Source organism: Balaenoptera musculus, chromosome 2 (assembly GCF_009873245.2).
Source record: "Balaenoptera musculus isolate JJ_BM4_2016_0621 chromosome 2, mBalMus1.pri.v3, whole genome shotgun sequence".
Taxonomy (NCBI): Eukaryota; Metazoa; Chordata; class Mammalia; order Artiodactyla; family Balaenopteridae; genus Balaenoptera; species Balaenoptera musculus.
Genome location: NC_045786.1, coordinates 62,798,042 through 62,812,268, shown reverse-complemented (window position 1 = coordinate 62,812,268; position 14,227 = coordinate 62,798,042). Strand labels below are relative to the sequence as shown.

Below are 14,227 nucleotides of genomic sequence, written 5' to 3'. Positions count from 1 at the left end.
GTACATTCATATAATGGAAAACAGCAATAAAAAGGAATGAACCATCAATATTATGTGGCAACATGGATAAATTTCACAGATGTAAACGCTGAACAAAAGCATCCAGGCACCACTTCTGCTTATACAAAGTTCAAGAATAGGCAAGATTAACCAATGGTGGTAGAAGTTGGAATAGTGGTTACCTCCGCGGCAGGGGGTGGGGTTGATTGGAAAGGGGCCTGAGGGAGCCTTCTGATGTGCTAGAAATGTTCTTTATTTTGATCCGGGTGGTGGTTTCATAAATTTATCCATTCATAAAAAATTAATTGAGCCATGCACTTAAGATTTGTGCAATTTACTGTATTGTTAGACCTTAAAAAAAAAAAAATTGAAAAAACAAAAACAGGAAGACGATGTGGCCAAGGCTCTCCCTTTGAAGACGCTGAAAGCGTGAGCACAAGGTCTCGAATTCCACCTGGTTGCCACTCCGGGTCGTAGTCCAGGTGCCACGAAGCCAAGCCCAGTGAAAAGCCTCCCAGAGGATTCAACAACCCAGCTTCTCTCTAGATGGCATCCCACCACCCCACGGCTTCTCCCCATCTTTCTCTTCCTCATCCTTCCTCACCTCTCCGTAAACAAAGGTGAGCTCCATGCAACTCAACACAAGGCAGCCACAGGCACTTTTTGTGAAGGGGAATCTCCATCACTTCTTTTTTTTTTTAAAATAAATTTATTTATTTTATTTATTTAATTTTGGCTGCGTTGGGTCTTCATTGCTGCGCGAGGGCTTTCTCTAGTTGCAGCGAGCAGGGTCTACTATTCATTGTGGTGTGCGGGCATCTCATTGTGGCGGCTTCTCTGGTTATGGAGCAGGGGCTCTAGGTGTGCGGGCTTCAGCTTCAGTAGTTGTGGCACGCAGGCTTAGTAGTTGTGGCGCAAGGGCTTAGTTGCTCCACGGCACATGGGATCTTCCTGAACCAGGGATCGAACCCCTATCCCCTGCATTGGCAGGTGGATTCTTAACCACTGAGCCACCAGGGAAATCCCTCCATCACTTTTTTAAAAAATTTATTTATTTCATTTATTTTATTTTTGGCTGTGTTGGGTCTTCACTGCTGCGCTCGGGCTTTCTCTAGTTGCGGCGAGCAGGGGCTACTCTTCATTGCGGTGCGCGGGCTTCTCATCGCGGTGGCGTCTCTTGTTGAGGAGCACGGGCTCTAGGTGCGGAGGCTTCAGTAGTTGTGGCACGTGGGCCCCGTAGTTGTGGCTCGTGGGCTCTAGAGCGCAGGCTCAGTAGTTGTGGCACATGGCCTTAGTTGCTCCACAGCATGTGGGATCTTCCTGAACCAGGGCTTGAACCCGTGTCCCCTGCATTGGCAGGCAGATTCTTAACCACTGCACCACCAGGGAAGCCCCCCACCCCCGCATCACTTCTTAATTCCTTATGGAAAGATGAAGTTCAGACAAACCTCTTCCTTTTCAAAGATAAATCCAGAAGACCTAGAAAATAATAATTTAAAAAATATTAACATATCTCAGGCACTTGATACACCAGGCAGTGAACTGAGCACTGAATGTGTATTGTTATTTAACCCTCAGATTAATCTGGCAGGGGGACCAGTCACCCCATTTATAGTTGAAAAAAGCTGAGGCTCAGAGAGGATGCACACCTTGGTATGACTCCGCTTAACCCCGGCACTGTCCCCCCACCTTGCCCCTCCATCCCTGCAATCAGCAGAACAATTCTGTTGCATTTTCTGCCTTCAAAGAAGAAATGCTTAAAGCCAAGAAGAAAAAGGTCATGTGAGAAATCTGTGAAATCCTAGGGGTTCCCTGCCCTTTGGCCTGTATATGAATTCTCCTAGTTATCCAGAGATGTCTGGCCTTGATGGAGGAAGGATGGTTCAGAATACTCTGCTCTGGAAATGACAATAGCTAGACTGGTGCCCAGAGAAGAAAGAGTATGGCAAATACTGCCCAGCTTAAGCCCTTCCCACCTAAGCACTCAAACTATTCAAGACCCTTGATCTCCTAAAAGCATCAGACTTGCCTCAGTTATTTGGGTCATTTAATGTCTATAATGCCATTATACTCTCCAATTCCCTATCCAAAGTTTTATCCGTAAGGTTTAAAGGCCTGAAGTCTTTAAACATATAGAAAGCCTGAGCAAAGGCATGCTAGCAAGAAACATGGTTGAAATTTGACCAAATAGGCCCTGAACATTATCCTGCAGTCTTGCTTTGGGGAACATAAGGCTGCAAAGGCAGCCTGCTGAAGTTCACAGGCTAGTCTGTGGGATGTGTGAGCACAGCAATTCTACATTGAGAAAGGGATTGGGATCTTCAGGAAGAAGTCTTGGAGAATTAGAGGAGGTACATAAGCTGAATTATCTGCTGCCAACCTGGCATCCATACCCCACCCCCCGCCCCACCCCTCTTAAGGTCTTGTCTTCATTGCAGAGATGCCAGGAAGTACATTTCCCAGGATCCCCTTCCCCTATGGTTTGCTAATGGAAGGGAGGCACTCACGTGAGATTTGTAAAGTAAATGAGGAGCCATTATTCTCTGGAGGCAGTTGCAGCCATGTGTGTGGGAACATGGAGGTTTCACAGCAGCCTTCTTTAGAGTTGCAGGAGCTTCCAGGCAAGCTCTTGAGAACTTCAGAACTTTTGATTCAGATCTGCTGGCTTTCTGGACCATATGTGGGAGCTTTCTCTCATGTTTCCCCAGTTCTTCCAAAGTTTATGTTAAGCCCCTAATACCTATATTAAGTCCCTCACACCTGAAATATACTAAGTGGCCTCTGTTTTCCTAATACAATACAGCTCTCAGTTGATCCCAAGATTTATTCAACCTTTTGCTGTAAATTGGCCCCATGAAATTCAAATGGGTTACAGCTCTGTTTCACTGCACTTAGGGCTTTTGCTAGGGGAGGGGATACTACGAAAACTCCTTTCAGCCCTCAACGCCAGAAATGTCTCTGGCTATGAAACACACAGAGGAAGACCCTGTGGGACTATCTGGGCCTTTCTTTTCAACTGCAGTTTTCAGATTTGTGAGACACTTCTCCTCCACCCTTAAGGGAATATTTAAGGGTAGGAAGGGCAGAGAAAGACTCAAAGATGCCAAGAAGCACCCATTCAAATTAATAAATATAACCTGATAGGGGAACCCAGATATTGTGGATGATTAGTCTCCATCTGGTGGACACCACTGGTTTTCCCCACTAGGATGCAAGCTCTATGGGGGCAGTGCCCTGGGTGTGGGTGCTCAGTCAATACTTGTTGGATGGATGGATGAACGGCCACACAGAACTGAGAAGTGACATGCTCCTCGGAGTCCGAGATGACTCACAAGATTCAACAGACGTTACATGTGTCTTATCCATATTCACGGTATGTCCCTGGCTCTAAGATGCTGTACTGCTATCCAGTCTAGGAGACAGAACAAGTTTTTAAAAAGCAAAGCTCTGGTCTGCATCTCCTTACAGCTTTCTGCTCTTATCTTTATAATAATCAAAGGTTTGTTGTGGATTCAGTAATCACAGGGGCAACTTTTAAAAACAGCATTACTAGGTTTTATTTAGCCAATTAAGGAAATCTTAGTCCACTATTTTGTTGTAATGTGAATTTAATGCAAAATGTAAATGTAAACTTGATGTAAAAAGAAATGTGAAGGATGATCCCAGAATTTTAAAAATTGAATAAATTTGACATTAGGGGGAAATTGATCACATTAATTTTTTTTCAATTCCACCTGAGACTTGGTTTGGCATTTGAGAACCCCTGATCTCATTCAGCCCTCTCATCCAAAATGTAAGTGTGGGCACCTTTTGTTAGGTGCTGAGGATCTAAGAGTCAGCAAGATAGGCTCTTTTCTTGCCTTGGGAAGCTAACATCAAAGTTTTTTGATGCCACAAATACTGGGAGCTGTTGAGAACACAAGACATCTAAGCCAGTTCAAGGGGGAAGAGGACATTTCCAAGTAGAACTGCTTTTTACACTGAGACCTGAGAGTCAGTTAAGAGTTATCCGAAGAAGTAAACCTGGGGGGGAAGAGAACACATTCCAGACAGAGGGCAAATGACTTTCCCAAAGTCATGCAGTGCAGGGGCAGAACAAAAAGGATACACTAGGGCCCTCTATTAGCAGCTATTGCTACTTCTTCATGGCCTTTTTGGTGAGGATCCTCAATGTAGATTTACTGCCTTCCCTGCCCACCTACCTCTAAATTGATTAAATGAAGTCTTGACGCTTAGCATCCATTACAGAAAACTCACAGCTTGAATCTCACCTTCACTTGAACTCTACTGAGTTCCAATAATTACCACCTCTGTACTTTGAAAATTTGGGGGCTCAGTCCTTTCCTTAAAAAAAACATCACTTTAACAAAAATCATTGCTCTTCCTTGGGTTCAGGTTGGAGTGAGTTGGGGTGGGAGCCAGGATGGTCAGAAAACAAACCACACGTACTGCTGCTTCTGGAAGCTTTGTTCTTTAATGAGCCACGGAGTGATCTGCTCATCAAGCTGCTCTTGTGTAGCCATACAGTGCATATTTTGAGTGACACAAACTCTACTTTATACACATGATGTCCCCCTCCCTCCCACCAAAAAAAGATGAAAAAAAAAAAAAAAAGGAAATCACAAAGTGCCTGTTGATTGCATCAGGAATGTAATCAGTTCTGTGGGTGAGACAAATCATTCTTCGTATAGTATTATTCTGTTAAACAGTAAAATGATATTATGTTTCACAGGATGTGTCCTTTTACAATACATAGTCTTTTATAAATTTACACTCAGCATACTTATAAATTACTTTCAATCCATTAAAATAATATAATACTAATCTGTAGTCCACACCTTTCCCTTAGTAAATACAATTACTTGTTCAAAAGGTGCAAACTTTTATATGACCTAACAGGGCTGATAAATAGGCATTAAGTATGGATGGAGAGCAAGGTGACAGACCCCTTGGTGGGGCTTTTGAAAACAGTTTCAACCAAGAGACCAACAAGACCTAAAAGATCCACCTCCACAATCATTGTTTTGCCCTTTACCACCAAATCAAATGTGGGACTGGTTCCAGAGCAAAGTGGTTAACAGTATTTTAGGGGCACAGAAAGACAGAGGACTCCCACAAATACGAAGGAATTTTACTACAAGGCTAGCGTGGTTTTGGGGGACAGTGCCAATTGTCACAAAATTATGGGTAGACAAACACATCTGTCAACACAGAATGATGTTGTCCAGCTCCCCACCAAGGGGGAGAAAATAGGGAGAGAGAAGGATGAGCAAAGCTGTCTGGACATTGTTTCTTCTTAAAACTCTGAGCTTTAAACACATCCTGAGAACACTTTCTTCTCTCTGGTTCACCAAAGTGCTTGTGAAAGGTACACATTCATTATAGTTAAAAAAACCACGGCCCACAGGCACTAAAGTGGGCCTGCAGAACCTTGCTGGACCTCCTTTTTTCAGCATGCTTCTGGAACCCTCTGTCTTTGACAGTGAAAACAACCCTATTGTTGTTGTGATGGAAGACAGAAGTCTCCACTAACCCCCCAGCAAGGTAAGAGCTGTAGCTGGTTTCCAAAGCATGAGAAGGTGGGGCTCTTGTATCCCACCCCCTAACCTCAGGTCCCTCTACCTCTGCAAGGCTCATACTGAGCTGTATCTCCTTTGTCTTTCAGAAGCCGAGTGGCAAAATAATTAAAATGGCAGGAAGTATAAAGCGCATTACAAACTCAGCACGTCACCTTCCTAAATCCTTCCTGTATTTGCTTCGCTTTGTGATACACAGTGCACACTTCTCTGTTTCCATTACGTTTTCCATGGTAAGGGATACGTCGGCTTTAATTGGGAGAATTAAAAATCCAGGCTGTGTTTGGGGCTGGGAACGTGTGATAAGAAGAGAATGCTCTGCATTTTAGAGTATGGGCTTCAAATGAGGGGCTGCCCCACTGCTGCCATGCAGGGATTTCCTTTGAGGCATTTGAGATCAAAGAAAATGAGCAGAGAGGCAATAGGAAACACAAATTTGACATATACTAAGGTTAAATATCTCAATCATAAGTGATGGTAATACAGCAGCGGTCCCCAACTTTTTTGGCACCAGGGACTGGTTTCGTAGGAGACAATTTTTCCACGGACAGGGGGCGGGGGGGAGGGGGAATGGTTCAGGCGGTGATGCGAGCGATGGGGAGCGGCAGACGAAGCTTCCCTCGCTCACCCCGCCGCTCACCTCCTGCTGCGCAGCCCGGTTCCTAACAGGCTGTGAGACCGGTACAGTCCGCAGCCCAGGGATTGGGCACCCCTGGTAATACAGCATCGCCTTGTGGTAACATAACTTTAACCACGGAGAGGACCAGTTAAGATCAGAGGGAAGGAGATACAGCGCTTGGTTCTGACAGTTTTTTAGAGTTATGGCTTCATCTCCTTCCCAGGCCAACAATGCCTGTTATGTTAGGAGAACAACGGCTTGCTTTCCTTCAAAGGGAGGGTCCCACGTTTGCTCTCCATTCTTACAATTGCATGGATCTCCCTTCCCCCACCCTCCATTCTGGCAGCTTGTTAAATGACTAGAAATCCACAAATCTAGCAACTGAAAAACAAATATTTATTTAATTTTATCCAATTTCAGGTTTTAGGTCCCTGAGAAAAATTATAAAGTCTCTTAACATCCATCGCCTGGTTCCTATAAAGTGACCTATATGAGTAGTTTTTTAACTGCCAAAAACTTACTTTGCAAAACAACAGCAACAAAACAAAAACTCCACAAAGATTCAGAGGGGAGGCCACGTGCCAAGATGTGTTTCCCAGGCCATTTCTGTGGGCCAAAGAAAACTATTCAACAGGGCTAATCTCTTTTTTTGGTATGGTATTTAACCAACGTTCTGGAGCAAGTGGAGCATTAGTGCCAGCTGAAAACCACCCTCCCAAGAATAATGCGACTGACTGTGCCTGGCACGGGGACCGGGGCACCCACGCTGACACACCATGCTGAGGGGTTGGGTTTTACTCTAGGAGACTCTCAAATTCAGATTTTTAAAGGCTTTACCTTTGTTACTCCTCAGGACAGCATGAACAAGGTGGCAGATGTTTGCAGGATATAAAATCTAACATTTACTTACTAACCATCATCATTCTGGAGATTTAGAAAGATTCCTTTCCCGAGGTCATTTCTGAACCCAAACCAGAGAGAGGTAAGCCTCCTGCTACCTGTAGCTGCCACTCAGAATGATGTTCCATGTCTGGCCTCTGGGGCTCAACAATAACCAAGGAGGCAGTGGCATGAGGTTCAGTGTTGTGTAACAGGAGAGACTCTGCCTTAACGAAAGTCTTAATATTTCTATAACTTCACATCAACTAAGTATGAAAAGGAAGAATAACCAAAATTCAGGTTACAGATGGTAAAGGCTCTTTTTTAGAACAGTGCATGTGGTAGTTAGACAAGATGCATTTAGTAACTTTAAAAAAACATTTTCACATACTTATCTCGAGAAAGGGTATCATGTTTCATTTTCCATATATTATAAATAGGCAAAAACAGATTTCTAATCCCACAAATGCTAAGAAGCTTAAAATGCTTTCATAACTCAGGTATATGGAGACACCCAGTGGTGAGAAAAATGGTCTGACTTTTCCCTCAACCCAGGGATGAGTGGCTCTCACCATCACGTCCAATGGCCCCTAATCTGTGGGAAGAAATTCCATGGGAAGCAAGGTAGCATAAGGTTAAAAAGAAATATGCATACTATACATATATATATTTACAGTAAACTTCAGTAACCAGAATATTAACAAAAATAGCTTCAAGTAGTCCTTGATTTTTTTTTTTTCATCTATTTAATACTGATGGTCTGAGGAAAAGAAGATAAAAGTTAGATGGGTCATATTAAAAACTTTTCTCTTTTTTTTTTTGGCAGCTTTCTGTAACACTTATTCATGCAGTGCTGTGTGTGAATGTTTGGGGAGAAGTGATTAAATGGTCACATTATTTGTCTGAGCTCGTGGTGGAAAGCCACCAGCAGATAAATAGGTTCATATATGATCTTCAGTTTAATCTATACAAAGAGAAAAGCCTGGATGGATTAGCATGAAACCCTCATGTTTAGGGTTCACCATGTCTCTGGGACATTTAAAAAATATTAGAGGAACCTGATCCTAGAATCAGGGGCTATAAGAACAGTATAGCTACTGAAATTTCGGGCCATGCAATATATTTGGCAGGAACTAACCAGGAGTTAAACCAGCATTGATTATTACGACATCAAACATCATCAAAAGCAAAACATGTATTCTCCTCTTCACTGTGTAACCACAGATGTCTGAGACATGCTCTGATGGCTTAATGGAGACAACTGCTTTTTCACTTTTCCCAGAATATAACATGGAGTGTTTTTCAAAAATCTTAAAATAGAGGGCTTAGGCTTTTTGTTTATAAATCCTTGGAAAAAAATTATATTCTACCCCAGTTCCTAACTATCCCAAAATAAACCCAAAGGATTTCACTTTCATGGTTAAGAAAGATTTATATGTTTTCTTCAAATGTCAGAAATCAGTGGGTCCCTCCAGCCCACAATGTCCCCCCAGTTCCACACTCACCTCTGGGAAGGGAAAAGAGGAGGGAGGAGAGGCAACTACAAAGACCTCCACAACTGACCCAAATCCCCAGGCCCTGGTTGCTTTGTTTAGTCAAATCTCTAGTCAAATACAGCAGCCAAGGCACAACTGGCACCATCCCTAGCAGGCTTCAAAGAGGCCTTTCCGCTTCGGCAGGAGGACCAGGAATTCAGCACACAAGGTCTTGGTTGTATGCTTGGGCGAGAGGCAGGACCACAATTAGGATGAATATTGTGGACCAGGTGATGAGGCCCCAAAGATGAGATGTAGCCATGAAGGGACAACACATCTGCCAGTTCAGACCATAAACTCATTATTTCCAAAGAGAGCTAGCTGTTGGGTAGAGCTGCAGTCTGGGTCCACAGTTTTCCTGCGGCCAGACACAACTGTCCCCTCTGGGGTCTCTTTGGTTTTCTGAGGTGAGTTTTTCACATTCTTTAATTTTTGTTTGCCCTTTTCAGGGTTGAAGGTTCCTCTGCTGATGAATTGAGGCTTGTCTTCTAGGGACTTGGTCTGGCCCAATGGCCCTTCCACTCCCAGGGCCTCGCCAGCTGAGGAAGCTCGGTAGAATGGAGATTTGGAATAAATTTGAAATCGTCTTCTGGTCCCATAAGAAGATGCAGTGCTAGATGAACATAAAGAAGAGACTGAAGAGTCCACTGAATCCAGTGAGTCTTGCTGCTTTTTTAGCTGCTTCCGCAACTTGCCTGAAGGTTCAGACTTGCCAGCTGCCTTCAGGGAGATAAGGGCTAAGCTTCTCTCTAATGCAAGAAAGAGACCAAAGCTGTAAATGACAGTTCCCTCTGGGACAAATCACCATGTGACGAAGAGGTGTCTCTGTTCACATGGAAAGTGGGCGGCTAAGATCTGGAGGGCCCAGGTTGGCCTACTTTGTGAACAGACACGACTCGAGAAGAGCTCACCACACATTTCTACACCACCCATATCGTTTCAGAATCAACCCCAAGAAAGTCTGCAGCTGGACTATGGCATCAGAAGAGGTCTACAACCGTCCCTATCATTTAAAAAACTGCCAGGATATGTAGTCAATTCCACATCTCACTGAAACACGCCAGGCAGTTAAAGACCTTGTTTGCTACAGTGCCATCTCACAGCAGGGCTCAGCTCCTGCTACCCACCCTTAGAAAATGGATCATGGGTCAGTAAGACACAGAAGCTGTGACTGTTGCCTTTTCTCTGTGGTAAATATAGAGAAAACATTAAATTGCAAAAGTAATGCCTTACATTGAAGGCTTGGTCTGATGAACAATTTATATAGAAGTTTCACAAAATCGGTATATTTCAACTCTTTAGGACTTTGTCACCTTTTCATGTAAACTCAAGGCCTTCTTTAAAGGGACTTTGTCTTCACTTGGGAATCCTTATTCCTTCTTTGCAAAACAAATCTGGAGTCTTTGGTCTAACATGTTCATTTACCTGATTTCTCAGCGATGGCACCTTCAGACTCGATATTCAAATTTTCAGAGCTATCCGCAGTCCCTATGGAGGCCTCAGACTCAAGGGTTTCATCATCAGAGGCACGGGGTTCCAGTACAAGCATCTCAAAAGTTAGCTCTTCCCTGTAAGATACAATCAAGAAACGCATTATCATTTGATAAGAAACGGAAGGAAGACAACAGGAAAAAAGACCTTCCATGAAAATCAGGAATTGAGGTAGCAAAAACAGTCACGTTTCTTACTGTTCCCTTCCAGGGTGGTGATAAGGACCTGAAAGCACAGTCACAGTGAAGGCTAAAGACAGCAAAGGCTGAGACCTATAACAGGGCTAAGCGTGAGGTAGAGAAAGATGCTGAAGCTACGAGACCTTCTGGTAAAATGAACTCTGGGCTGGTAATCAGGAGATGATTCTAAACTCACTCTAAACTCATTCATAATATATCAGGAAAGTACTTTCCTCTCTCTGGACCTCAACTTTCTCATCCACAAAACAAAGAGATTAAACTAGATAGTCTCTAGGATTCCTTCCAGCGCTTAAACTATTTTCTACAAAATTTTATTCACTGGTTACAGACTATATCCTCTACCTTGACCAAGGAGAGACCTCTAGATCTCCTAGATGAAGTAAAACACTGATTGACCTTTTCTGTCCTTTGAAGCCTTTGCCATCTCCACTTAAGAGTATTCTCTACTCCTCCTCATCAATCACCCACCTACCTCTCAGTCATGCCCCTTCATTCCCTGAAGTCTTTGGTACTTGGCTCCTAATCTCGCTTTCTCACTACTGCCTGACACCACCCTGATCTATTTCAATCCACATCTTTGTGAAAGCTCACATTAATACCCTAAAACCAAGTTCCTTTACGTCTGCAACTCCTAACAACCTCTCCTCCACTTTATACAGGCAATTTTCTCCAATGGGCAGATCCTAGAGTTTGTCAATCCAATTCTCCACTCTGTCCACAATCTCCTTATCCTTCCAACTGTAACTCCGTTTTTCATCAAGTCTCCTCCCTTTCAGAGCCCTCGTAGCTTCTCTTCCACTCGACCTAGCTTTAAAGTATTCATCCTTTAATACCTCCAACATCTAGCTTGAGATTCATGGACAATCTTTTCAAGGACCGTCTCACCAGCAACTCATTGCTGCATTTACACCTGCCATAAGCAGTGTGCATTCACACCTCTAAGACTAGGCTCATACGTTTTCCTTTCTCTGGAAAGACTTTTCACCTTCCTAGCAAATTCCTATTCACCCTTCAATACTTCCAATGCCATTTTCATCAAAGCTGAATTAGGTCCTCTTTTCAGATCATTTTTATATCAAATAGCTAGCCCCTGGTCAAAGTAGACCACTTTTGCCTTACCATGTTCAGCACACCTGAGCCCTGGCTGCCTTTTTTAGCTTGCCCAAATTCGAGATTCAATCCTGACAGGCAAAAAGTACTTTAACAGACTCATAACCTCTCATGAATCAAGCTCTCAGACCTAGGATTCTGGGATCCTGGGAACTCAGGAACAAAAATCCCCTTAAAACATAGGAGTCATCATTGTCAACCAAAACCACTACACAGTACCTTCAGGGAGAACCATGGGATGTTCACATTATCCCCAAGATGTAGTGTTACCCACTCCTGCTCCAGTGATGGTAGAGGTCACAGAGCAGCTTATTTGTCGCCTAAATTGCAACCAATTTCCTTACCCAGTGTCCCAGCACCCACTGGAGTTGCTGCCTTACCCTGACCAGCCAGTTGCTGGCCCCATGGCTATACTGATCTTCAGATAATAACCTTCCTTTATGGAGTTCTGAATAATCTTAGCCTGGGAATCCTTATTCCTCCTTTTTAAGACAAATCTGTTTACCGAGGCTGGTGACCTGTTAGGGATCTTGGCTAAGACTGACACACCCTGTCCCTGTCAGCATCTCCAGAATCATCACTGTAGCAGCTTCAGTTTGGTCTCCCAGCTCACAGAGCATCCTTCCTTGAGGGGACAACTTTCACACTGCTACCTGAGTACAGGCAACATGTCTTTGTCATCTCCACATCCCCTGTATCACCTAAGCTAGTGCTTGACTCACAATAAGGAAGAATAAAAAAAGGACAGAAGGAAGGAAATGAAAACAGATACCTAGTTGCTCCCTTTCCCCCTGGAAACTCACTTTTCTTTCTGCAGGTTCTCAATCTGCTCAGTCAGGACTCTCTCCTCCTGCTGCATAGCTGCTTGCTGCTGTTCTGTGATGTCAGCCTCCAGCGCTGCCTCACTAGTCAAGGTCTCTTCTGGGACATCAGACATGGAGGGCAACCGAACTACAACAGGAGAGGATGGGCATGGATAGTTCCCTCGACGAAGACGCCCCTTCCCCTGCAAAGAAAAATATATGTTAAAAGGTAAATTGAGTGACTGATCAGTTTTACTTGGCCCAGTTAGGATAACAAGTGTACTACTTCCATCACACCTGGTGAATGGTAAGAATAAGCAGAAACATTCTGTGAGACCTAAGATATTTAGTGAGATACCATCCATCGAACACATTTAGGTTAAGCATTTTCTTGCAAGAGCACTGGAAAATGGGTACGTTGGTGGGTGGGAGTGTAAGAACACACTGTGTACTGAGACAAGATTCTTCTTTTAATCTAAGCTGCATCCCCTCCAAACTAAATATCTACACATGGCTATTTAAATTAATTAATTAAAATAAAATGGGGGGTAAGGGGGGGAGGGATAAATTGGGAGATTAGGATTGACATGTATACACTACTATAGATAAAATAGATAACTAATAAGGACCTCCTGTATAGCACAGGGAACTCTACTCAATACTCTGTAATGGCCTGCATGGGAAAAGAATCTAAAAAAGTGGATATATGTATATGTATAACTGATTTACTTTGCTGTACACCTGAAACTAACACAACATGGTAAATCAACTATACTCCAATAAAATTTTTTTAAAAATTAAATAGAAGTAAAAATTTAGTTGTGCATTCACACTAGCCAGATTTCAAAAGCTCAACAGCCACAGGTGGCTAGTGACTACCATATTGAACAGGGCAGATGTAGAACATTTCCATCATCAGAGAAAGTTCTGATGGACAACACTGCTCTATAACTTTAACCTTGGAGTATACAATCTCTCTAGGAAGACTAGAGAAACAGGTCCTAAAACTCAGTTTTATTTTTTTAAAAAAGTCATTTATATATTACAGGGTGTTAGTGAGAGATATTCTCTAAGAACAACTCAAGAAACTTCTTTCTTGAGATCAGAGGGGGAAAAAAACTCATTGTTTTAATTGGTTACCTTGCACAGAACTTTTGCTTCTGATAATGGCAGACTAGGTATTTAAAATTAAACCTCCTGCTGAGAAAAACTGGACCAAACATAAAAAACCCAACATATTCTTGAAGGCACCAGAGAGCTAACAAGGTAGACCAAGGAGAGGCTAGCCCAGCATTCAGGGCTAATTTAAATTTAAGAAGAGGTGGATGAGAGTCTGAGCAGAGCTTTTGACAGACTACAGCAGGAGTCAGCAAATTATGGCCCCTGAGCCAAATCTGTCCTTGTGCCTGATTTTGTAAATAAAGCTTTACTGAAATGCCTTCATGCTCATTAATTCACGCACTGTCTATGGCTCTTCTGCCGAATAATGGTAGCACTGATGGTTGCAAGAGATTGTATGGTCCACAATGCCTCAAGTATTTACTCTCTGGTCCTTTACAGAAAAAGTTTGCCAACCCCTGGGGTAAAGAATAATAGTCCAGACCCAGGCAAGGGTGTGGGCTGCAGTCTGGTTTGAGTGTGGGCTCCATCCCCATCCATGCCTGATGCTGGGACCCCTAAGGTTTGCATCCTAGATATAAGTGTAAATTGAAATTATTACGGTCCTTGAAGATACTGCAGCCTAGCTTCAAGTCATTTGAATGGTTCAGAAAACTGTAATCCCTAAAATTGGATTAAAGTAACCCCAGTTTGCTAGTGCCCTAGGACCTGGCAGAAGAAATGAAAACACTATCTGGAGGAAAGTAACATCATCTCAGGTTTCAAAATACTTTAAAAATAATTTTTAAAAATACTATGTCTCACACACAATAAAAGGCAACCAAGCACAAAAGGAGACAAGACAATGTAAATGAAAACCAGTAAAAACAACAGAAACCTTCAATGACACCAGATA

At 43.1% G+C, this 14,227-nt stretch overlaps 1 protein-coding gene across 11 annotated transcripts in view; it reads right to left on the bottom strand.

Annotated features, from left to right (window-relative positions):
- Nucleotides 1-4,094: 4,094 nt before the first annotated feature.
- Nucleotides 4,095-14,227, bottom strand: part of MYO9A (myosin IXA) — a 281,728-nt gene continuing 271,595 nt past the window's right edge. For 6 of the 11 annotated variants that reach the window (XM_036842812.1, XM_036842813.1, XM_036842811.1 and 3 more), the window contains 3 exons: nt 12,214-12,416; nt 10,035-10,177; nt 4,095-9,358 (listed from right to left, as the gene is read on the bottom strand). In XM_036842812.1, coding sequence (XP_036698707.1) covers nt 8,895-9,358; nt 10,035-10,177; nt 12,214-12,416 — 810 coding nt within the window. In that variant the 3' untranslated portion in view covers nt 4,095-8,894. The remainder of the gene's footprint in view (nt 9,359-10,034; nt 10,178-12,213; nt 12,417-14,227) is intronic. The other 5 variants (XM_036842816.1, XM_036842818.1, XM_036842819.1 and 2 more) reach the window with 1 other exon arrangement.